Consider the following 24,694-nt stretch of genomic DNA (forward strand, 5'->3'; position numbering starts at 1 on the left):
GTAGAGCTTTTGCTTGCCGGAGCACCTAGCGTGCACCAAGTTTAATCCTAGCAGAGGTTAAAAAAAAAAAAGGCTGGGGTTGGTGGCACACGCCTGTAATCCCACCAGCACGTGAAAGGCACAAGCAGGCAGGTCTCTTTGAGTTTGAGGTCTGGTGCACATATCAAGTTCCAGGGTTAGGGTTAGGTTTAGGGTTATTGTTAGAGTTAGGGTTAGGGTTAGGGTTGGGTTAGGGTTAGGGGTTAGGGTTAGGGTTAGGCTTAGGGTTAGGGGTAGGGTTAGGGTTGGGAGACCATCTGAACAAACAAAAAAATCAGGGGTGGGGGCTAAAGAGATGGTTCCGCAGTGATTAGCATTTTATGGGGCTGGAGCGCTGACTCAGTGGTTAAGAGCATTGGCCGCTCCTGCACAAAAACACAAAAACAAAACAAAACAGGTTTGATGCACCTGTGACTCCAGCTCCAGGGAATCTAATGCCCTCTTCTGACCTCCATGGGCACCAGGCATGCACACTGGGCACACATATACCTGCAGGCAACATTAATACACATGAAATAAAATATTTAAGTCTCTTTTAAAAACTAAAGCACTTGCTGCTCCTCCAGTGCAGCCCTTTCTCTCATAGCTGCGATGGCTCGCTCCTCTGCCAGAGCCATGGGAAGACCGGGCCGGTGCAGGGAAGAAACCCCGGTGAAACAATGGCGCAAATACGGATGGAGTGTTCCAGAAAAACCAAACAAAACTAAGAAAAAAAATAACAGGTATGTGGGGGGGCAGCCATAATAAGCTAAATATGGACAGGTCACCCAAAGGAAGTTCTTTGCCAGAGTAGAACTCAGCCATTAATAAATTTAATAACAATCTCAGTAATTGACCCTGAGAGGAAGCCTGGCTACAGGAGGAACCACATTCTGAGATTACCCGACCCCCACCCACGAACAGACCATTCAAAAGAAATGCCTGGCATTCCAGCCGTTGTAGATAGGATCACCTTCCAGGGCACAGTCATCCCCCTAGACAAACGTCAGCCAATCAGGGGTCCTGAACCTCAGAGACCCCTCACCCCCACCTTTACTACTATAAAAATCCAATTCTAGTTGAGCTCGAGGCTTTCCAGTTATTCCAATACGTTGGATACGCGGTTGCAAACTTGATTAAAATAAAGCCTCTTTGCTTTTTAGATAATGGGACTCGGTTTCCTCGTTCGCCTTGACGGGACTTCGCAGATTTGGGCATAACATTAGACACTAAGAAGAGGTGGGGGTTCCTCATTTCAAAAGATGACTGAAATTTTTCCTTTTTAGTGGCCTATGCTGGGAAAGAGGTGGCATGCCGGCTAGAGCTGTTAACTTAGACGTTAGAGTCATCTGGAAGAGGGGATTTCAACTGAGAAAATGCCTCCATCAGATTGGCCTGTAGGCAGTTGGGGGTATCTTCTTGATTAATGATTGCTATGGGAGGGCCCAGAACACTGGGGTGGGTGCTGGGTTCCTGGGTCCAGAGCCACATCCCCATCCCTGGCACACAGGCCTGGGTAGATGCCCGGCCACTTCTGCTTTCACCGGCTCTCAAAGGCCTAGGCCTGGGGTGCCTCTGCGGTCGCCTGCTTGCACACGCCCGGGAGCTAAACGCCTCTCGCTTCTTGCACTGCACTCCGGGGAGGCTGGATTTTAATCACACAAACAGTGTCCGGCTTCCTGTCCTCGTCCGCCCCCCCTCCGGCCTGCTTCTCTGGCCCCTCCCTCTCCCCTGGACCGATCCGCCCACCAGCTCCCCCTCCCCATCCCTTGGGTCCCGGGATGGGGGGGCGGTGAGGCAGGCACAGCCCCCCGCCCCCATGGCCGCCCGTCGGAGCCAGAGGCGGAGGGGGCGCCGGGGGGAGCCGGGCACCGCCCTGCTGGCCCCGCTGGTGCTGAGCCTGGGCCTGGCGCTGGCCTGCCTTGGCCTCCTGCTGGTCGTGGTCAGCCTGGGGAGCTGGGCAACGCTGTCTGCCCAGGTGAGGCCCTCAGCATACCCTTCTCTGGGCAGATTAGGAGCAAAAAGTGCAGAGAAGCAGATGGGGGCCGGGAGGGCAGAGAGCCAGGGGATCGGAGAAAGGGGTAGAGGATAAGATGTCAAGAGGACAGGGTGACGCTGCCTCCTTCCCAGCAGGAGCCTTCTCAGGAGGAGCTGACAGCAGAGGACCACCAGGAGCCCCCTGTGAGTAGGTGTGGATGCTGCGTGCTGGCTGCCAGCAAGGGAAAATACGTTGAAGCTTTGGCTGCCTGTGGCAGCTCTGTGTGCGGCGTGTACATTCAGCTGTAGGTGCATGAAGGCTCTCGCGTGCACTAGTTTACAACTGAGTGTGGGGAGTGAACCAGCCCACGTGGGTATGTCCGCGCGTGTGAGAGGGTGATCTGGGGGTAAGGAGGTAATTCTTACCACAAAGTAAGAGTTGTGTTACCTGAGTGGGAAGTGCTGATTGGCTGTGAAGGAGGTGAGACAGAAATCTGAGCCTGTCATGGAGTATGAAAGAGATGGATCACCTATGTATACCCGTTGTCTGTCTGCCCCACCTCCGTGTGTGTGCGTGTGTGCTTGTGTGTGTGTGCGTGTGCGCGCGTGTGTGCGTGTAGTATGTCAGTAGGGTGCAGGCTGTCTGTTGATTGGGGCTGAAGGCATTAAAGTCTGTCTGGTCTCTCAAAAGTGATGAGGACCCAGCCTCACTCCCCAGGTTTAGCCAACCCCTAGGATTTGAATCCGTTGCTGGCTAATGGTTCTTCTGACAGGCAAGCCCTTTGGCTTTTGTCCCTGGGAGGTCCTGTTTGAGTTTTGCCCTTACTTCCTAGGAACTGAATCCCCAGACAGAGGGAAGCCGGGATGCGGTGGTGCCTTTCCTGGACCGACTAGTGAGGCCTCGAAGAAGTGGTGAGCATCCATCCCTCTGTCCCGTCTCAGGGATGACAAACTTGACTAGTCGTTGGTTCACGTGCCGCTTTGTTCTACACAACTGTCTATGAAATGATCAGAGTAGAGAAACTGAGGCAGGGAGCATGACGTAGACAGAGTCAAACAGCTAAATAGAGACAGGGATCTAGAAATTTTTAGCTCTCCCTTGCGAAGCTGTTTACCCCTATGGACCCTTCCACAAATGGCCAGGAGTTTGAAAGACTTCTGGAGCCCTCTTAAGGACAAGGTAGAGGAGTCCGAAGTCTGGGCATCCATAAACAAAGGTTTCTATGAGTCAATGGAACATTACTATATATCCAAGTTTGGAAGGATGAAACTGTCCTGGCCTGTCCCTGGTATCTCAGTATCGGGTGTGTGTGTGTCTCTGTGTCTGTGCTGCTGTGTGTCTGTGTGTGTCTCTCTGGTGTCCGTGTGTGTGTCTCTCTGGTGTCCGTGTGTGTCTGTGTGTGTCCATGCGTGTGTGTCTCTCTGGTGTCTGTGTGTGTATGTGTCTGTGCCTGTGTGGTGGTGGAGATAGAACCCAGAGCCTGGTGCATGCTGGGCAAGCACCCGCCACTAAGATGCTCCCCTTCCCCAGTGTGGATTTTAATTAATAGCCACCTTTTGCTCTCACAAGTATCCCAATTTGGATGATAAATTATGTTGTCACTGTTTATGAAGGAAGACGAGACTGGAAGTGTGATGCTGGGAGTCTGGGAGTGTGACACACACACACACACACACACACACACACACTAAGGCTGCCAGGGTCCTGAGCAGGGAGAGGCTGGCCTCTGGGTCTCCAGACGGGTGGGTCTCACTGCTAATCTGTCTTTGCTTTATTCTTAGCTCCTAAAAGCCGGAAAATACGGGCTCGCAGAGCTATCGCCGCTCATTATGAAGGTTGGTAGCCCTTTGGGAAGGGAGGAATGGTGTCAGAGGGGCAGGACAGGTTTCCCAACCTTTCCTGTGTCTTACAGTTCATCCACGGCCAGGACAGGATGGAGCGCAGGCAGGTGAGACCCCATCTCCACCTCTGAACTTTCCTCTGACCCATCGGAGCAGCATCTCCCACACCAGCTTGAGAGGGTCCCCCAAACCTCTTCCTATGTCCAGCCTAGGAACCCTAGAACCCAGTTCAGAAACCCCAGAAAGTCCTCTAAGTTCTCTCGGTGACCCTGGCATGGGATCCCAGGAAGATCCCCTCACTTTCCAGAACCCAGTCAAGCCTCTTCCCAAACCAAATGTTCCAGCTTTCTCCTCCTACCCTCAGGCTTTTCAATTTTTTTTTCTTTTCTGAGACCAGGCTTCTCTGTAGCTTTAGAGGCTGTCCTGGAACTAGCTCTTGTCGACTAGGCTGGCCTCGAACTCACAAAGATCTGCCTGCCTCTGCCTAGAGTGCTGGGATTAAAAGCGTGTGCCACCATCACCGGGCACCCCTCAGACTTTTCAAAGAAACCCCCACGATCCTTTTTTTCCTCTGTATTCTGTGCTTTTTTTTTTCTGCTGAGTGATCATTGTTTTTCCAAATGTTTCTAGTCTCTGCTCATCTCTCTCCCCACTTAGAATGCCAAACTCAGCTCTCCCCTTCCCCATCCTCGGTCCCCTTGCCTCGCCACTTTGTTCAGACTATGTTGCCAAGCTAAGCCCTCTGAAATGTACAACTCACCAGCCCATTGCCTTTCTGCTTAGCTTCCCGTCTCTCCAGGCTATGGTCTTCACCTCACTTCCTGGCACTTGCTTGTGCCCGAGTATGCCTCTTTTGGACTTTAAACACACTGTTTTCTCATCTGGAACATCCTTCCCCTGTTCAGGTCTGGAGACAGAGTATAAGGGTGGCTCAGACTAGGGCATTAGTAGCAGTGAAGGGGAGACCTGGAGGCTCAACATGCAGCTTGCTCATTCAGAGCTTGCTTGTGGCTTAGATGGAAATGGTTAAGAGAAATGGAGGAATAATAAATAGCACATACTCTGTTCCCTTCTGAGATAGGGTCTCACTATTCCACCAAGGCTGTCCTAAAACTTAAGTGATCCTCTTGCCACGGCCTCCTCGGTGGCTGGAACTACTGGCCTGTGCCTTGACACCTGCTTGAATATCGCAGAGAATGGTAGAACCATTTTCTAAGACTGGCCTGACCAGGAGGGAAGTAGGTTGTAAGTCTAATGATGGACAAGTTGGTTAGTAAAGAAAATCTCTCCAGTGGGTGGCTAGACCGGCCCGGGCCGGGTGAGAAATGGTCATGGGGTTGTTACTGAGAGCGACAGCAGGGAAAAATACCCCAAGAACGAGGCTGGACCAAAGGGGAAGCCAGCTGAGGATATGGGAAAGGGAGAACCTCAAGCAGGGTGTGGTCCTGAGAGCTCAGGACGGGAGGCAGGAGGATGTGGCTGTCTGTGCAGAAGCAGCTGAGAGGTCACATGAGATGAAGACAGAGATGTGACTGCTGGCTTTGGTGATGTAGCGTCAACTGATGACCTTAATGGGTGACTCGGATAGTGGTGTGCACCGAGGGCGGAAACAAAAGGGACTGCAAGGCGGTGACGAGAGAGGAGTGGCTGGCAGGTAAAGAGGGCTGTGGCCAAGGGAGACCTGTCCTTGTAATGAGACGACATCTGTCCTGTAGGCACTGGGACTGGCCCTTGGCATTTAAACTTATCAGGTCCCAACTGCTATAGCAGGAAGATATTTTGATGGGCAAACCTAAGTGGTGGAGGCCGGATTCAAAGCCAGCTAGGACAAGCATAGGTGCTGAACACGGGCTTCTGAGAAGCACACTTGTTGGGGCACAGATGAAGCTACCCATAGGCCAGAAACTAAGAAGGTGGAAGGGATGTTTCTAGAAGAAAGGGAGGACACACATCATAGAGGTGCCCAAGGAGTGCTTGTAGGTTTTGTAGGGGCAGTTGGGGAGCCCTGGTATAGGATGGCTAGGTCCCCTGGAGAACTAGGAACATAGGAGCAGGAGGTCTGAGGAGAGAGGCTACCAAGTCCAGCACTTGGTAGGGGCAGGTGAGGTGCCAAGTAGCATTAGACACCCTTTGAAGGGCTGTGAGCCGTTCGCATTCCCAGGTATATGATGCCCTTTGGCTACCACCAGACTTGCCCTAAGCCGGTCTGCATCCATGCCTTCTCTTTCTTTCCTCCCTATGCCAAGCCAGCTCTCTTCACCTTAGTAGAGATCATTTTTTTGGGCACCTTTCCAGGCATCAGTTCAACATGTGTGTATCAGGAACCTGCTATTGACCAGGGACCAGAGCACAGCAAGTCACATGCACCTTTAAAGATACACGGCTGAGGAGTAGCAGACAGTCTATAAATGTGTAATTACAGTGTTGGGCGACGAGGATGATAGAGAGTCGCCCAGGATACACGGCACTGCACAGGAAGACAATTTTACGGTGGAGTCAGGGACTCCTTTCCTCTTGTAGTAGCGCTGAGGCCTCACTAGGCCTTGAAGCCTAAATCGAATGGTGTTGAGAAGGTCAGGAACCCTGCAAGGCCGGGCTTTTCCAAGAGTCCAATGAGGCTGAAAGTTGTAAGAATTTCAGTGGGGCTGGGGTGAGAAGTCCTGTATAAGTGTGGGGGTATCAATCCTGTCACGTGATGATGTCCTTACAAATGTATTGGACCACATCCATCGCTCCTCTGGGATGCATGCTCCCTCTCCGAGTGCCATAGGCTGGACATGCCTGTAAGAGAAATAGTGTAGGGTACAAGACTGCCAAGGACAGAAGTCACAGAGTAAACGGGGCTTGATCTTCAGTGACACATCAAAGGAAATGCAGGGAGAAGCAGGCCCAGGTCTGTGGTCTGGAAATAGCAACTCTGAGGTGTTGCTCGGGAAATAAACTGGAAAAGGTAAGACTGGAAATGGGGTCCAGTATGGAGTCCCAAGGAGACCAGACTGGGAAGAGAAGGGGGTAGGCAGGGCTATTCAGGAGCAGGACTGATGGGGAAACTGTGATCACTGAGCAAACTGGGTCTAGGGGAGACTGGGGGGACCAGGAGCCGCATGTGGGATACAGATAGGGGACCAGTCTTCAATCACGCTTCTGGGTGAAGAGAAGTTAGTTCAGTTTGGGTGAAGGAGCTGCCAGAGCTGGACTTAAAGGGCACATACTGTGCTAACTCAGGTGAGAACACCCAGAAAGAATTACCGCCCCCTTTTTTTCCAGTGTGGCGGGAGGAGGAGCGGGGGAGAGCAAACCCAGGGACCTACACAGGCTATTGTCTAGCCATGGACCTACACCCTAACCCAGAGAGTTTACTTGAAAAAGGAACAAGAAAGCCAGGCAGGGTGGTACATTCTGTGATCCCAGCACCTTGAAGGACGAGGCAGAAAGACCCCAAGTTCAGATAGTGCCGGAGCTACCGAGTGAGACCCTCTCTCAAGGAAACAGCAAACAACAAGGGACAAGATGAGAGGAGGACACTGGGAAAGGCCACCGACTGAGCGTCAGGGCTCCCGAGACCCAGGCAGCCTATGGCCCCAAAGGATGAGAACTGGCAGCCGGTTACCCCTCTCCTGCTCCCCACCAGTGAGGCTCAGGCCTAGGCCCAAGTGCTGGGAATGCAAACAGGGTGAACAAGGCAGTTGTCCTTGCCCTTGCTGGGAAGTCACACCCTAAAGAGAAACAAGGAGGAATCCATAGAAAAGATTCCATATTTTGCTGACTGCTAGGGAACAAGCAGGAGAGACAACAGAGATGGGTTTATCTGCTTGTCTTGTATTGCTTTGTTTTGAGACAAGGCCTCAGTTTGTAGCCCAGGCTGGCTTTGAGCTTTGAACTCAGGAACTTTCTTTTTCAATCTCCCAAATGCTTGGATTATAGAAGCTGGAAGGTGGCTGTCGGGAGGGATTCCTGGGAAGAAGGAAGAACATTATAAAGCTCCAGAGGGAGAGTAGCTTGGTGAATAGCAAGAGGCTGAAGAAAGCCACGATGGTTGTGGGTGGCAGCCGTGAGACTGGAGAGGTAGACAGCTTCAGAGGTGGGGTCTGGGAAGCCATGGAATGGACACTGGGCTCTAGGTCCACTACTTCTGTTCCAATTTTCTTTTTGTTCATGGTTTCCTAGACAGGGTTTCACTTGCTCTGTAGACCAGGCTGGCCTTGAACTCAGAGATCCGCCTGCCTCTGCCTCCTGAGAGAGCTGGCATTCACCTTGTACGCAACCATGCCTGGCTTTCTTCTGCAGTTTTCAGCTGCTCTCGCTCTGGGGATTTCTTTTTGTTCATTTTGTGGTGACAGAATTTAGAGCCCTAGGCATGCTAGCTAAGGGCTTTACCACTGAGCAGCATCCTCAGCCCGTTCTATGGTCTAGTTTTGGGAATCAGTTTTGTTGAGATGGATTTCCCACTCTGTGCAGTCTGTCCCTCTGCACAGCTCGGTGCTCTTTAGTCTGCTGTGACTAATGTACAACCTAAGGTGCAAACCATTGGTCACCACAACAAGCCATTACTCACGCCTTTAATCCCAGCATTTAGGAGGCAGGGGCAGGCTGGTCTCTGTGAGTTGAAGGTCAGTCTGGTCTATATTGTGGGCAACCAGTAGAGCCAGGACTGTCACAAAACAAAAACAACAAAAAACAAAAACAACAAAACCCCACAGGCCCAAATCTGGCAAAGTGGCACATACCCAATCCTGCACTCGGAAGGTAGGAGAAACAGTATGAGGGATCCGAGATCATCCTCTATTGCATAACAAGTTTGGGGCCAGCCTGGGCTACATGAGGCTTGCTCTCAAAAATAGTAGTAGTCTGGCTAGTTCTAGGACAGCGAGAGTGGACACACAGAGAAACCCCCGCCCTCCAAAACTAGTAACAAAGAGCAAGAAAAAGTCACGTGTCCTTTAGCTATCCCCCTCATGTTCCCATCATGCCTTGCCTCAAGCAATCAACAACCGCTTGCAAGCCGAGCGGTGGTGGCGCACGCCTTTAACTTGCTCTGTAGACCAGGCTGGCCTTGAGCTCACAGAGATCCACCTGCCTCTGCCTCTCAAGTGCTGGGATTAAAGGCCTGTGTCACCACTGCGTGACATATTCTTTCTTGTTTACATAAGAAATTTTAAATTCATAACCCATGAGTCTGTGTCCTGTCACTCATTTCGTTTTATTGACTCAAATAATGCATGGATATGAATATATACAACACTATATAGTCAGGACATAATAATGACAGAAAGAGTAAAATGAAAATCCCAACTCCTCTGCTTCAGAACTGTTCTTTACTCTCCCCAGAAACAGTCACCAGTGACAATTTGCCCTGAAACTCTCGGGTCACATATGTTAGATCTCATCATACAGTCCCTTATTGTCAGTGTGGGCGTCATAGGGCCATGGCTCCTCCCATACTCTGGGCCATACCTTTCTGGATAAGGTGGACCTCACATATATATAAACTCAATGGATTCTTGGGAGGTGTGGGGAGGCTTGTAAAGAGACTTTTACTTATCCCTAAACATCCACATTCAGGTATGGATGGGACAGTGAGTGGCTGGGAAGAGGCCAAAATCAACAGCTCAAGCCCTCTGCGCTATGACCGCCAGATTGGGGAATTCACAGTCGTCAGGGCGGGGCTCTACTACCTATACTGTCAGGTAAGCTCTGCCTGGCTCCGTGGGCAGAGCAGTGACCAAGGAGGATTTGGCTTGGGAGGTAGGAAGGAGGGCAAGGTGTAGATGTGAAAGGGAGACTGTGGGTCTGATGAGGGAAGAGATGCTTGGATTTCTCAGGAAACCGGAAGTTAGGATGAGGCAGGCGGAGGCCTGGATCGTGCGTGTCCTCTTTCTGCCCAGGTGCACTTTGATGAGGGGAAGGCTGTCTATCTGAAGCTGGACTTGCTGGTGAATGACGTGCTGGCCTTGCGCTGCCTGGAGGAGTTCTCAGCCACAGCAGCCAGCTCTCCTGGGCCCCAGCTTCGTCTGTGCCAGGTCTCCGGGCTGCTGCCCCTGCGGCTAGGGTCTTCCCTGCGGATCCGCACACTCCCCTGGGCTCATCTTAAGGCTGCCCCCTTCCTTACCTACTTTGGACTCTTTCAAGTTCACTGAGGGGTCCTGCTCTCCCAGACTCCCTAAACTTTACCCAGACAGCTCCCAGAGCACCCCGACCCCTAACTCTGAGCTGCTCCAGTCAAGTCCTCTCCTCTGAAGGCAGTGGGGTTTGTTCACGTGTTTTCCACTCCACGGAAGCATTCCTGTTCCTCTTTACCACCCCATCCCACCCCAACTGCCCACCTCACGAAGCCCCACCTTTCCCTGATTCCCTGGCCCCAGCCCCCAGGACACTGTATTTACTGACTGTGTGCATTGGGCACTGAAATGGGCTGGACCTGGTGGCAGGAAGCCAAGGAGCCTGGGACTAGGCCAGAAGTTCCCAAATGTGAGGGGTAAGAGCCTTCGACAAGCTCCTCCCTGGATCCCTGTGGATTTTGAAAAGATACTATTTTTATTATTATTGTGACAAAATGTTAAATGGATATTAAAACAAATAAATCATGATTTCTCTCTTCTTTGGGGACCAGAATCACTGAAAGTCATGGGAAGGAAGTTTAGGCATTGGGGGGCAAGAGTCTGCATGCCTCTGGGCTGTGGTTCTGGGCAGAAATCACCCAGGTATCAGAAAAAAACCACCTGGTCCTTGGCTGAAGGTAGAGCAGCCTCGGACTCATTTCCCTAGCAGGCGGACTTCCTCCTGCAGGGGGAATCCCTGGCTGGGAGGAGCAGGGCCCTTCCTCTTGGCGGCCTTAGAACGTTCAGCAGTTCAGCGTTCAGCAGGTGCTGGCACAGGCCCTAGCGTAGCGAGGAGACGGGGTGGGAGCCAGCTGGGAAAGGAGCTCAAAGCCATAGGAAGGCCTGCAGGGCCAAGAACCAGGCCTGGGCCCCTGGGTCTGGGGAGGAGAGCTGCACTGGCGGGGGGCTTGGTGCTTTTTCTTTTGTCTCTTTGTCCAGAGAGCCTTATGTAAGAACTCTTCTCGGGGAAACAGGAAGTCCAGCTTGCCAAGTTCAGCACAGGGAGTAGTGCAGGCCTGGTTCCAACACACCCGGCCCAGCCTTCACCCCAGCACCCTGCCAGTTTCTCGTCCCTGGTTCTCTTCCCTGCTAGCCCCTAAACCCCTCTTTTCATCTTCAGTCACCCCTAATAAGCCTCCTCAGGGATCTCCTCCATGCCTGAGTCAGAGAATCTGCCACATTCCCCTTCTACACCTCAATGCTGCCCAGCTTATACCCCTTCCCTGCTCCTGGCACCGTGCCCCATAACCAACCGACCTTCCCTCCTCCAACTCAGGGGCCGCCCCTGGGCTCCTGAATGCTGGCCGCTCCTTCTGGGTGTCACAGGCCGCTCTGGCCTTCCTAGATAATTGGCACCAAATTCTCCTGAGGCTGGGGGAGGGGGGCGGTGAGGCGTGACACTAGCTCCGCAGTGGGGGCCAGGGGTACCAACAGTGCTCCTAGTTTGCTTTCTTCCTTTCTCTTTTTTATTCTCAAGTTCCTTTTTATTTCTCCCTTGCGTAACTGCGCTCTTCCCTTCCCTGCCTTTGCCTGTATTCCCACCCTCCCTGCTACCTCCTGGCCACCTCATTTCTGAGACCACAGCTGTTGGTAGCGTCCCCAGCTCATGCCAGCCTCATCCCCAGGCCACATGGGGGGCTCAGTCCGAGAGCCGGCCCTCTCGGTTGCTCTTTGGTTGAGTTGGGGGGCGGTTCTGGGGGCTGTGACTTGTGCCGTGGCGCTACTGATCCAACAAACAGAGCTGCAGAGCCTAAGGAGGGAGGTGAGCCGGCTGCAGCGGAGTGGAGGGCCTTCCCAGAAGCGAGGAGAGTGTCCCTGGCAGAGCCTCTGGAAACAGGTGAGTAAGGGGAGATGGGAGTCTCGGGGTGAAGGCAGAATGGCAGAGGGGGCTCAGGGCCTCTCAATCTGCAAAATTTCAAGTAGGTGCAAGAGGTGGCCCTGGATTTGGAAGTCAAGGGAACAGCCATTCCGGGAAAAGAAACTGTTAAAGATTAATGTTTCTTGTACCAAGAACGCCCTGGAAAGCAGTCAGTGCCCAGACCGGGGCCTAGGACAGGTGCAGAGATTTGGGCTATTCCTGGTGTTGTGGAGGGCCGCCAATGAAGGCTGTCTGAAACCCTGGCATCTTTAGTCAAACATCCCTCTTCCTTGAGCAGTGTCCTGATGTCCTGGAAGCCTGGCAGGATGGGGAGAAATCCAGGAGAAGAAGAGCATTGCTCACCCAGAGGCGCAAGAGTGAGTGAGCTCTGGGGTTCAGCAGGGGTGGGAGGTGGTCTAGAAGATGGGGGGATGGCTGCTAGAGCTGAGGTGAGGGTGGAGGGTGGACTCCAAGGGAAGCCAACACTGTGATTCCCTCCTTCTCTCCTTAGAGAAGTACTCAGTTCTGCATCTTGTTCCCATTAACATCACCTCCAAGGGTGAGCACTACTTTCAATAATGGTATTGTGGGAAGGGCACCAACCAGGAACTGTGGGGCTGGGGCCAAGAGAATCCTAGAAATGGAAAGAGGGAGAGCTCATGTCTATAAGCGTAAAGAAATGCTGACCTGCCACACTCCTCACTTCCAGTGGACTCCGATGAGACGGAGGTGATGTGGCAACCAGTTCTTAGGCGTGGGAGAGGCCTGGAGGTCCAAGGATCTGTTGTCCGAGTCTGGGACACTGGAATTTATCTGCTATACAGCCAGGTAACCCCAGACAAGCCCTGAGCCACCATGTGGGCATGCAGGCTGGCTTGCCATTCTTTCTTAGGGACCCCATAACGAGGGTTTTCCTGATTCCTTTGCTCATACCAGGAGACCCCTCCTCACTCCCTGGCTCCTACAGCAGGGCTCCTGAGGACTCCCAGGACTGAACCTTGCATTCTTGGTTTTCTTCAGCATCTCCTCCCCCCACAGGTCCTGTTTCATGATGTGACTTTCACCATGGGTCAGGTGGTATCTCGGGAACACCAAGGGAGCCGGGAGACTCTATTCCGATGTATCCGAAGTATGCCCTCGGACCCTGACCGTGCCTACAATAGCTGTTACAGTGCAGGTGAGAACAGGGTCAGGAAAGGGTTAATGTGAACAGAGCCGGTCCCATCAACTTAAGCAGCTGACTTGGTGGAGTTACAGTAGAGTTGGCAACTTGGTGTAGAAGCAAATCCGAAGACTAAAGAAGGAGATGCCTAGGTCCTTACAGGGAGAAAAAGCCTCTGAGCCACAAGGTTCTTGGGAAGCTGAGGTGGGAGGTGGAAACTGAGCTGAAGTTCAAGGCCAGCCCACAGTACAGTGCAGGGCTCTCTCAAAAGTGAAAAGAAGGGAGCTGGTGGTGGTGGTGCACGCCTTTAATCTCAGCACTGCACTCGTGAGGCAGAGGCAGGCGGATCTCTGTGAGTTTGAAGCCAGCCTGGTCTACAGAGTTCCAGGCTCCAAAGCTACACAGAGAAACCCTGTCTCGAAAAACCAATCAAATAAGAAAGGAGCAAGGATGGTTCAATTAGTAAAGGCTATTGTTCCATCCCTCACAGCTCCCCACCTGAGTTTGATCCTCAGAACCTACAGAGAAAAGGAAGTAACTGACTCCTAAACTGCGCTCTAGCCTCCGCACATGCGCATGACCCCCCCCCCCATGAAAACATAAAATCAAAATGGAGGAGGGGCTAGAGCAGGCAGTGAGATATCTGAGAACTTGTGTTTCACTGAGCGTCTGCTCTCTCGGTTTTTCCTCAGGTGTCTTTCATCTACATCAAGGGGATATTCTCACTGTCAAAATTCCACGGGCAAAAGCAAAACTTAGCCTTTCTCCGCACGGAACCTTTCTGGGGTTTGTCAAACTATGATTGTGCTATAAAAGGGGTTTCTAAACTGAGAAGAGCAGTACGGGCCATACTGGAGACTGCAAGAACTTGCCAGACAAAGGAAAGCAAACGCTCAAGAATGGCCCTGCTTGGGTTTGAATTCCTGACTCTCGTTCCTCCCTCTGCCTTTCCCGCCCCCACTCCCTGGGCTTTGACTTAAAGGCTATTAAAAAGGTAGAAGATTTTGCGTTTATCTCCCACCCAGCTCCAAATTCTTTTGTTGTGTGTGTTAGGGGGGTTTCGGCGAACTGTGCCAAGCCTTGTCCACTCGACGGAGTCCACTGGAATGCATCCAGAACGGCACCACCACCTAGCGGCAGCTTGAGGAAAGAATACGGCCTCCTCTAGGGAAAACCCGTGTCTCTTGGCCACGCCTCTTCAAGTGCCCTCTGCTTCGATTTACAAGAACCCTGTTTTCACCCTGTTTCTATTGTGTCCGAGTTGTTATTATCTAGAAGAATGTATTTTATGGTGCATCGATCTGCATGCCTTCCGTGCTCCCCATTCCCCTGGTAAACTTCCAAGCTGGGATGGTGCTTCACACCTTTAATTCCGGTACTAGGGAGCAGATCTCTGTGAGTTCGAGGTCAGCTTGGTCTAAGCAGCGAGTTCCGGGACATCCAGGGTTACATGGTTGAGCCCGTCTCAAACAAACAAAATAACAAAAGACTCTCAAAGATTGGAATGGTGTCCGGAAGTTTGTATGTACTGGACGCCCTGGCAGTGTCTCACTCTTGAATTAAACCCTGCGTAAAGTTGAAAAAAAAGAAAGCGTGTCGGCCCCCACGCCGCCTCCGTTTCCCCGGGCGGCAAGCCTCTGGCCAGTCCCCTTAGACCCCCTGACATGCCAGCCATGCTCTGGGAAGCCCACTGGATCAGCTCGGGCTCAGGCCACCGAGGAACAGAGAGCATCGTGTGGCTCCGACGTAGAGCGTGAGGCCGGACGCGACACGCAGACGTAAAAGGGCGAGCGGCGGGGCTGCCACGCGCGGCGAGCCAGGCAGCTGTGCGCAGGCTCGGCCCCGCGTGGCGCTCGAGGGCGGGACCGGCCGGTGGCCTGCACGCTTTCAGGTAGGCGGGACCGGGCAGAAGCTGGCCGCGCCGGCGCCGCTCGCCGGGTGTGACGTACTAACCCTGCGCCGCCAGCGGCGGTGGGCCTGGGGCTCGCGGGAGGGGAAGGAGGAGGAGGGGTGGTGGCGGTGGTGGAGGTGGAGGTGGAGGTGGAGGCTAAAGCCGCGCTAGAGGCGGCCGCGGCGGGACGGCACGGCGCGTGGCCCGGAGCGTTGGCATCGTGAATTGAGACGGCTCCATCTGAAGACAGCAGGAGTGGCGGGGTCGCCGCCGTCCGAAAGATGAGCCGGAAAGCCTGAGGCGGAGACACCCGCCTTGGGGCCCGTGTGGCCGGCTCCCCGCTCCGGGTGAGGACGCCCCTTCCCCTCCCCCCGCCCTTCTGTGGTCTCTTCCATTCCTGGTCCTCGCACGCACCTAACTGGGCCCAAGAGGCCCTTTAAGGGACTTGAGATCCGTGTGTGCCGAACCGCCCTAGGTTTCAGAACTATACCGGGTCGGGAAGCATTCAGGTCCCCCGGGATAAGGCTGGAGAGGGGCTGGTTTGCCTGGCTCCCCGGGCTTCGTTCTCTCCTATCCTCTTGATTCGATCGCTAAGCACCGACTCGGTTTGCTTCCAGTTTCTTTCAAAAATTTCCCCTCTTATCACCCCATTTTCTGAGCCATAACCCTGGCAGCACCTTTCCCCACACCTGAGGCTTATGTATGTATCCCCTCCTCCCCCCATATCATTCCAGGGTGAACGGGAACTTCCCACTCGGGAACAAAGTTTTCTAGTGGAAGTTGTCTTCCAGGTACACATATCGGGATTCCCGTGTTGAGGAAAGTAACCCTAAGACTTATCCTAAGGACACTCATAGTGGCATTAAAGGGGAGCCTGGAAATACTGGGCTTCACGCAAGGAGCTTAGAAATAAAATCTAAGGTTTGCCACTTAGTCATTTTCCATTGCTTCTCTACCTGGGCAAGGGAAGAAATGACGGCAAACTCTGAAGGGTTCCTTGTGGACCGGGTTAGCTGGGAAGAGCTGAAGGTAGGGGCTTTTAGATTTTTATTTGTATCTGAAACCAGAGGGGAAATACTGAGGAACAGCATTTCCTTTGAGGAAGGAGTAGGATGTTGATTCTGATATTGAAGTGTTTGTTTTGCAGGGTATTGGAAGATGAAAGAGACTATACAAGGGACCGGGTCTTGGGGGCCTGAGCCCCCGGGACCCGGCACCACTTACTCAAACCCCAGACGAGAACGTCTTCGTTGGCCCCTGCCCCCTAAGCCCCGGCTCAAGTCAGGTGGTGGGTTTGGGCCGGATCCTGGGTCAGGTACCACAGTGCCAACTAGACGCCTCCCTGCACCTCGGCCCTCTTTCGATGCCTCAGCTAGTGAAGAAGAGGAAGAGGAGGAGGAAGAAGATGAGGAGGAGGAAGTAGCAGCTTGGAGGCTGCCCCCTAGATGGGGCCACCTGGGGACCTCCCAGCGTCCTCGCCCTCTGCGGCCCTCTCATAGAAAAGCCTGCTCACTGCGCCGGCGCCGAGCCATGAGAGCCTTCCAGATGCTGCTCTACTCCAAAAGCACCTCGTTGACATTCCACTGGAAGCTTTGGGGGCGCCACCGAGGCCGGCGGCGGAACCTGGCACACACCAAGAACCATCTCTCAGCCCAGGAAGGGTGTGCAACGCCACAGGTGCCGTCACCCTGCTGTCGTTTGGATTCCCCCCGGGGGCCACCCCCACCTCGACTGGGTCTGCTAGGTGCTCTCATGGCTGAGGACGGGATGAGAGGGTCTTCACCAGTGCCCTCTGGGCCCCCCATGGAGGAAGATGGACTAAGGTGGACCCCAAAGTCTCCTCTGGACCCCGATTCCGGTAAGGTGGGAGATGGAGTGGGAAGGGTGAAGAGCCGGAGCCCCAGGACGTTGTTGCTGTGGTGAGAACGGGGCCTAAGGAAAGCAGAGCTAGGTGTCCAAAAGAGCTGCGGAATGATCTCATTGAGCCTTAATGTGAAAGGCCCGTTCTGGCACACACCTGTAATCTATCGCTTGGGAGGCTAAGACAGAACAGCCTAGGCTGCAGAGAAAGCTCCTGTCGTGTGGCAGTGGGAGAATCTCATTTCGAGCAGCAATGATGCTTGGAACCCACGGAGCAGCCTTGGTCTTCAGCACAGACGACAAAGGGCGCTCTGGTTTAGGAAAGTCGGGCTTGTCCATCTCAAAGCCGCCTTCCTCTCAGGTTCAGGCTTGTGCATGTCTCCACAGTTCACTCATGGCTTGTGGAATGGACCTCTAGGAGAAGGGTGTATCATCTGCAGACTAATGTTTTTATTTAGAATATCTTCTAACTCCAGCCTATGATTTATCATCCTTCCGTATGCACTGTGTACGAGGCTAGGTGTTAGCATATGTTGGCAGTGGGTATTTCTGAAGTCTCCGAATCCTGCTCTGCTCTCCTCCTGCTGGTAAACAGGAAGTCTTCCTTTTCTAAACGTTTGGATGGCCTTACATTAGGCTTGGGGGGGGGGGGGCGGTGTCTTGCACTCCATAAGGCTTATCTTGCTAGATTCTGCTTCATCCATGCTCTGTGGTCCTATTTGTATGGATCAGTTCTTTTACTGGGGCCAATTTCTCATCCCTTTGCGTTTTCCATGCCTTACAGGCCTCCTCTCATGTACTCTGCCTAATGGTTTTGGGGGACTACCTGGTCCTGAAGGGGAGCGCAGCCTGGCACCCCCTGATGCCAGCATACTCATCAGCAATGTGTGCAGCATTGGGGACCATGTGGCTCAGGAACTTTTTCAGGGCTCTGACGTGGGCACTGCGGAAGAGGCAGAGCGGCCTGAGGAGAAAGCTGGCCAGCATAGTCCTCTACGGGAGGAACACGTGACCTGCGTGCAGAGTAAGCCTTTAGAGGACTTAAGTCTCCTTTTGACCACCTCCTAGGTCAGAGTCTAAAGGTCTCACCTTATTCTTCTACCTCTGCTTAGGCATCTTAGATGAATTCCTTCAAACTTATGGTAGCCTCATCCCCCTCAGCACTGATGAAGTTGTCGAGAAGCTGGAGGACATTTTCCAGCAGGAGTTCTCTACTCCCTCCAGGTGAGCTTTGAAGGAGGGCTGAGACCTTGAGGCCGGGGAGAGATGCTTTCCTCCTTTAGGGATGGATGTACGTAGGATGTGAAAGCTACAGCTGCAGGAGAGGAGGCCACAGACAAAGTCCCAAGCTCTAGAGAACAATTGGGAAGATATTTATTTGGGATACTGTGAAACACTGAGAAGTTTATGCCTGATCTTCCCTGTGTTCTTTCTGGGGTGTGGGAGACCCTCAAAAGGACTGGTGCAAAAGGTCATTTTAGAATTTTATTCTAGATAATAGTGGATAAATAGTCTGCCCCAGCCCATTAGCTCTTATGTGATTGCAAACCTTTGGCCTATTCAGGAAGAGTCTGGTACTGCAGCTGATCCAGTCCTACCAGCGCATGCCAGGCAATGCCATGGTAAGGGGCTTCCGGGTATCCTATAAACGACACGTGCTCACCATGGATGACTTGGGGACCTTATATGGACAGAACTGGCTCAATGACCAGGTAAGAGGAGGAAGATAAAGGACTTGAAAAAGCCTTTGGAGAGTGGAGCCTTTTGCATAGGGGAACCAACCCTGTACTCACGCCACACCCTCTAGGGCAAGTTACTTTCTCTTTTCCCCAGGTGATGAACATGTATGGAGACCTGGTCATGGACACAGTCCCTGAAAAGGTAGGTCCAATCAGATTTTTTCTTTTTTTGATCCAGGGTTTCTTTGTGTAGTCCTGGATTTCCTGGAACTTGAAATGCAGACCATGCTGGCCTTGAATTTAGATCCACTTGCCTCTGCTTTCCCAGCCTAGAATTAAAGGCATCTGTCTATGTCTCCACTTGACACCAACCAGATTCTTTAATGCCCAGAACTTTGCAATGTAGGGTGACTTAGCAGTTTTTTTTACATTTGCTTTCATCTTTCCCATCTTCTATAACTAGGGTCTGTGTTTGGGAGAAGAGAAGAGGTGTTAAGTGGTAGGCTATTTTAAATCTGCAAGCCAATCTCTAGTGTTTTTTTGTGTTTTTTTTTTTTTCCAAATTTTTCCAAATTTTCGAGACAGGGTTTCTCCGTAGCTTTTGGCTCTTGTCCTGGAACTAGCTCTTGTAGACCAGGCTGGCCTCAAACTCACAGAGATCCGCCTGCCTCTGTCTCCCGAGTGCTGGGATTAAAGGCGTGCGCCACCACTGCCGGACCTTAACCTTCTCTTACGATGATTTCTTATCAATTACCGGGGATGATTTCTTATCAATTACTGGGGTGGACGGTGAGTTCGAGGCCAGCCTGGTCTAGCAGAGCTAGTTCCAGGACAGGACCCAAAAACCCAAAAAGCTACAGAGAAACCCTGTCTCAAAAATTAAAAAAACAAAACAAAACAAAAAAAAGGTTAAAAACAGTTCTGTGCTGGGCAGTGGTAGCACATACCTTTAATCTTAGCACTTGGGAGGCAGAGGCAGGGGATGCAGAGTGTTACACAGAGACACCCTGACTAAAAACAACAAAACCACAGTTCTACTGTATTGTTAAGTGAATTAGGACACCAGCTGTTGAAGCCATTCCATTTAGGCTGTATGCAGTGGAGTATGGATTGGGCAGGGGAAGGGAATTCTGGGCAACTCTGAAGTCTTTTAATTCTATCCAGCTCTTTTGTGTCTTTGGCACAGGTGCATTTCTTCAACAGTTTCTTCTACGATAAACTCCGCACCAAGGGTTATGATGGGGTGAAAAGGTGGACCAAAAATGTGAGTTACGAGTTCACTACTACTTGTGCAGCACCTTGTGTTTTATATTTTAAAGTTTTGCTTTCTATGAGCCCTTTCCCCAACCCTCGTCACCATTCTGCTAAATATTAAATGTCTTGTGTACTAGGTACTACTGTAGGAAGCAAGGATACAATAGAGTAAGGAAATAATTTTGCCTTGATGAGATTAGGGTAAGTTAAATTTCAGCTAGTCGTAAAGTGTTGTGAACATATTAAAACAGTAATGACAGTATGAGAGGTGGGTACGGGTCTTACCAGACTTAGGTTAAGGCCTTCCACATCTGAATGATTGGAGTTGCCATGTGCAGTCTGGGAAACTGCTCTAAGCAAAAGGAACAGCAAGTATTTGAGACCCAGACAGAAAAAGAATATGCTTTGAGCACAGTGACTAAGGGTAGAATGATAGAAAATTGGGCAGAGAAGATCATGTGACTTATATGACGTAAACTGACAAAGATGTATGTCACTCTGTGTACCTTGAGAAGCCATTGAAAAACTAATTGCGTTTTTACTGTGTGGGTGTGTGTGCCTTGGTATGCATGTGGGGGTCAGAAGACAATGTGCAATGATCAGTTCCAGAGCTCAGACTCAGGCGGTCAGGCTTTGTGGAAGCACTGTACCTGTTGAGCCATCTTCCCACTCATACCAGACTAGAGATGCTGCATGTTTGGTGCTCGTTCCGTGGTGGGATGAAAGGGGAGAGTAGCTCAGGTGAAGTAGCTGGACTGGAGTGCAAGTGGGAGATGAAGACAGCAGTGGAGAAGATACCTGGGCTTGGGACTTAAGTAATGGGAAAAATTGGGACAGGAGCAGTTTAGGGTGGATTCAAGAATTTCTGTAGGTTTCTTTGCCCTGTAATTGAAAGGCCAAGAAATTTCTACAGCAACAAAGGAACATTGGTCCTAACAACCACTTGCCTTCCTTCCTCCTGTGACCTAACACTACCTTATCTTCCTACCCTTTATCCTCCCCACCCCCCAAAAATGTAGCTAGAACTATAGCTGTGCACCGTACACCACTAGACTTCTGGCCTGGCCTGGCTCCAGGGCTTCATATCTGTGCTCAGGTTTACGCAGGGGCCTGGTGAGCCTTATTTCGTCCAGTAGCGGCAAGAATGACAACACAGCAACAAACCCTTAGCCTTTGTAAATTTCTGGGGTTCAGCAAGATGGCCCAGTGGGTAAAGGTACTTGCTGCCAAGCCTGATGACTTGAGTTTGATCCCTGGGACCCACATGGTGGAAGGAGAGAATCAACTTGTTCTCTGACCTCTACACATGTATCGTGACACATGTGCCCCCTTCCCATATAATAAAGTCTTTGCTGTTGCTTGCTTCTGTGATCTTGAGCAGTTACTTGCCCAATTGGCAGTTTTGTGTCTTGAGTGATACACGAACTTGTGGTAGGATGAATATACACATTAACTGAGCCATGCATTTCATGTGGATAGTGACTAGTTTATTCACCGTAATGAATGAGGACAGGTCCTTTTGTTCCCTTCTTGAGATAGGGCAAGGTATAGGCCAGTAAGTGTAGAAGCTGCACTTCAACCCTAGGTGTGGCACCAAAATCCTGAGTCTATTTTGTTTTTGCTTTAATTATTATAAGGTGTATTGGGTGTTCTGCCCACATGAATGTCTGCACCACATGCATGCAGTTCCATAGAAGAAGGGGCCATTGAATCCCTGGAACTTAAGTTACAGGTGGTTGTGAGCCATCATGTGGGTGTTGGGGATTGAACTCAAGTCCTCAGGAAGAGCAGCCAGTGCTCTTAGTTTTTATATAAACTTTTTCCTTTAATGTATGAGTACCTGGTACCAGACAGGATCTCATAGCAGAGACTGGCCCTGAATTCCTACTTCTACCTCCTAGCTGCTGGAATTACAAGAAACATGTATGTTCTGATACTTTTTTTTAAAGTTCATTTAAATTCATTTTATGTGTATTAGTGTGAAGGTGTCAGGTGCTCTGGAACTGGAGTTACAGACAGTTGTTAGCTGCCATGTGGGTGCTGGGAATTGAACCTGGGTCCTCTGGAAGATCAGCCAGTGCTCTTAACCGCTGAGCCATCTCTCCAGCCCCTCTGATACTTTTATTTCCAACTTTCTTCACCATCGAATATCTCAACATCAGCCAGATGTGATGGTGCACGTTTTTAATCCAAGGACTAAGGAGGGAGAAGCAAGAGGATCTCTCTGATTTTGAGGCCAGCCTGGTCTACATAGTAAGTTCCAGGACAGCCAGGGCTGTTTAGAGAGACCCTATCTCAAAAGACCAAAAACACAAAGCAAAATCTGGGCTAGAGAAATAGCTCAGCCTATAGAGTGATTATGCAGACCTGAGTTTGATCCCCACCTAAAAAAGTCAGGCCAGGGGTATTAGTAATATCAGTGCTGTGGAAGTGGAGATAGGTGGATTTCTGGAACTTGCTGGCCGGCCTGCCATGCTTGCTTGCTGAGTCCTAGGTCAGTGAGGGACTGTCTTAAGAAAAGGTTGACATTGTCTGAGGAAGGACACTCAGTTGTCCTCTGGCTTCCGTGTGCATGGCACACACATAGGGAATCTAAACAACAGTGTAGGGATATAATTCAGTAGTAAAGTAAAGGGCTTGTTTAGCATACAACAGGTCATGAGTTGTATACCAGGCACTGCTCCTGTGTCACCCCTAGCCCCCCAATAACCTCTCATAAGTATTAACATCGAAGCTGAGCCTTCCCTCACAATCTAGGATCTGTATTTTATTTTATGACTCCTTTGCCTGTTGCATATTTTCTCTTTAGAAACCTACGGGCCTTCAGCAGGTCTCTGTTGTTTCTGACCTCTAGCACTCTCTCTTCAGGTGGACATCTTCAATAAGGAACTGCTGCTGATCCCCATCCATCTGGAGGTGCACTGGTCCCTAATATCCGTGGATGTCAGGCAGCGCACCATCACCTATTTTGACTCCCAGCGCACTCTTAACCGCCGCTGCCCTAAGGTTTGAGGAGGCTGTGGGAAGACAGTAGTAAAGATGTATGGCCACTGGGCAGCAAGCCTGAGGAGTGACTGTCAGACTCTGCATTCGGCTGGTAAATGACGGTGTCGCTTTCTTTTTCCTTTCCCACATAGCATATTGCCAAGTATCTGCAGGCAGAAGCCGTAAAAAAAGACCGACTGGATTTCCACCAGGGCTGGAAAGGTTACTTCAAAATGGTGAGTTTCCAGAGGGAAGTAGAATAGTGAGGTAGTGGATAGGAGGTGGGAACTGAATCCGTGACCTCTGGGATTCTCTTGCTTTCTCCTCCCTAGAATGTGGCCAGGCAGAACAACGACAGCGACTGTGGTGCCTTTGTGTTGCAGGTAAGCAAGTGCATGGCCTCCTTGGCGCCAGTCAGTGCTTAGGGCTGTTGATGGGTTCTTGCCTCAGTTGGCTCAGCCAGTTGTAGAGCAAGGGAGTACCTTTATGTGAGAGAACAGAAACCCTGCTTTCCTCTCCAGTCCTTCTCCATCCAGAGTTGGGACTGGTTCTCTGCCTTTGGTCCCAGTATAGAGGCTTCTTGACAGCCTCCCCCAATTCAATCTCTTTTTTCCCACTTGTATGTAGAGTGTCTTTCCCACTTGTATATAGAGTGTTTTAAATCCCAGGCTATTAGATGCTAATGCCAGTCTGTATGAGAAATGGAGATTCTCTTACGGTTTGTGTGAACTGTGTAGTGCGGGTCCTGACTGGGAGGGATGCTCAGTAAACGTTCTCATGGCCTGCTTTGTTAACACCCAGTACTGCAAGCACCTGGCCCTGTCTCAGCCATTCAGCTTCACTCAGCAGGACATGCCCAAGCTTCGACGGCAGATCTACAAGGAACTGTGTCACTGCAAACTCACTGTGTGAGCCTCATACCCCAGACCCTTTAATGGGCAGGGGACAAGGGAGAGCCTTCCCAAGAAACTCGAGTTCCTCTGTCTCCCCACCCAGGTCCCTTTGGATTTTCATATTTAAATGTTTTGATTTCTGTATTTTGTTTTCTTTGCGAGAATGTTGATTTCTGATGGGAAGGGGGTGGCCACACGAGGCTTTCCTCCCTCTCTAGGGGAATGTTGCCCTGTGGCCTAGGGGCGCATCATTCCTCCTTCCGCGTTCAGGGGGCAGGAAAACTGTGGGGGTGGTGGGCGGGCAAAGGGATTACTGCCTGCCAGATCTTCAAGACTTTTTTTTATATATATAAATATATATATAAAAATGCCACGGTCCTGCTCTGGTCAATAAAGGATCCTTTGAAGATACTTAAGTGGTGGTCTTACTTGAGGGGCCTTAAATTAGTGGATGTGTCCTGTCTCAGGCCTTCCAGCTAGTGCTGTTAGCTGCCCCCTTTTCAGGTCTTAAGATCTCAAAAGCCAGCTTTCTATATGTGCCAACACTTCCTCGTCCAAACAGATCCTCCAGGGCAGTATAGTGGAGGGCAGGAAGAGGAATTAGCCTCAAAAATAAGGGAGCCTGAGAGAGAAGCTGGGAACAAACAAGTACCCTGACAGCACACCTCCCTATGCCTGTTAGACAAGAAATGGGTTTCATCCTTTTCTCTCCAGCTAGGAAAACTTCCTATCCCCTGAGAGATCGATACTGGTTCCGTCATTCCTGGCGCACTGTGAACACACCAATCTTTAGTGGTCAGAAGAACAAAACTTCGGTAGGAACCTGTAGCAGAGATGTAAAGGGAAGTGGTAGTCCCGAGTGCCCGGAAGTCCCCGGAGGCTAAAGCCTCACCCCCGTCGCTTGATAGGACCCGCTGAACCACGTGACTAAGGCACGCTCGCCTCCGCACGTGTAAAGGTGCTGGGCTCCAAGATGGCTGCCCTGCCGCGAGGTCCGACTTCTATATGTCACTTCCGTACCAGCGAGAAAGGCGGGCCCTTCAGCCAATGAGGTTGCAGGGCGGGCCTCGACCTTGATAGACATTCAAATTACCCAATAGGGCGTCCGAGGTAAAGCGCCTACAAACTAACGTCACGTCGAGTTGCAGAGTGCCGGCAGGCGGGGCAGAGGCGGCCA

General features: G+C 51.4%; 3 protein-coding genes across 9 annotated transcripts; all 3 read left to right on the forward strand.

The window, feature by feature from the left end:
• The first annotated feature begins 1,716 nt into the window (after positions 1–1,716).
• Tnfsf12 (TNF superfamily member 12) lies at positions 1,717–10,422 on the forward strand. Of its 3 annotated transcripts, none has more exons than XM_075992012.1 (7): positions 1,717–1,996; positions 2,149–2,199; positions 2,829–2,907; positions 3,778–3,831; positions 3,909–3,944; positions 9,400–9,524; positions 9,723–10,422. In XM_075992012.1, exons 1-7 carry the CDS (start codon positions 1,838–1,840, stop codon positions 9,972–9,974), a joined length of 756 nt encoding a protein of 251 aa, XP_075848127.1. In that variant the 5' UTR covers positions 1,717–1,837; the 3' UTR covers positions 9,975–10,422. The 3 variants fall into 3 exon arrangements, with proteins under 3 accessions (XP_075848127.1, XP_075848128.1, XP_075848129.1); XM_075992013.1 differs by having other exon boundaries at positions 2,152–2,199; XM_075992014.1 differs by lacking the exon at positions 3,909–3,944.
• Positions 10,423–11,230: 808 nt separating this feature from the next.
• On the forward strand, positions 11,231–14,247 carry Tnfsf13 (TNF superfamily member 13). Of its 4 annotated transcripts, XM_075992008.1 has the most exons (7): positions 11,395–11,772; positions 12,092–12,170; positions 12,305–12,352; positions 12,503–12,621; positions 12,832–12,970; positions 13,648–13,741; positions 14,009–14,247. In XM_075992008.1, exons 1-7 carry the CDS (start codon positions 11,542–11,544, stop codon positions 14,121–14,123), a joined length of 825 nt encoding a protein of 274 aa, XP_075848123.1. In that variant the 5' UTR covers positions 11,395–11,541; the 3' UTR covers positions 14,124–14,247. The 4 variants fall into 4 exon arrangements, with proteins under 4 accessions (XP_075848125.1, XP_075848123.1, XP_075848124.1 ...); XM_075992010.1 differs by lacking the exon at positions 14,009–14,247 and having other exon boundaries at positions 11,231–11,772; positions 13,648–13,975; XM_075992009.1 differs by lacking the exon at positions 12,305–12,352.
• Positions 14,248–14,900: 653 nt separating this feature from the next.
• On the forward strand, positions 14,901–23,928 carry Senp3 (SUMO specific peptidase 3). 2 transcript variants are annotated; one of them, XM_075992001.1, is made up of 12 exons: positions 15,103–15,193; positions 15,581–15,637; positions 15,994–16,704; positions 17,491–17,730; positions 17,819–17,930; positions 18,271–18,418; positions 18,540–18,587; positions 19,572–19,649; positions 22,508–22,645; positions 22,777–22,860; positions 22,957–23,007; positions 23,426–23,682. In XM_075992001.1, exons 3-12 carry the CDS (start codon positions 16,005–16,007, stop codon positions 23,534–23,536), a joined length of 1,710 nt encoding a protein of 569 aa, XP_075848116.1. In that variant the 5' UTR covers positions 15,103–15,193; positions 15,581–15,637; positions 15,994–16,004; the 3' UTR covers positions 23,537–23,682. The 2 variants fall into 2 exon arrangements, with proteins under 2 accessions (XP_075848115.1, XP_075848116.1); XM_075992000.1 differs by lacking the exon at positions 15,581–15,637 and having other exon boundaries at positions 14,901–15,193; positions 23,426–23,928.
• The last annotated feature ends 766 nt before the right edge of the window (positions 23,929–24,694 follow it).

The sequence above is a fragment of the Microtus pennsylvanicus genome, chromosome 11, assembly GCF_037038515.1.
Source record: "Microtus pennsylvanicus isolate mMicPen1 chromosome 11, mMicPen1.hap1, whole genome shotgun sequence".
Taxonomy (NCBI): Eukaryota; Metazoa; Chordata; class Mammalia; order Rodentia; family Cricetidae; genus Microtus; species Microtus pennsylvanicus.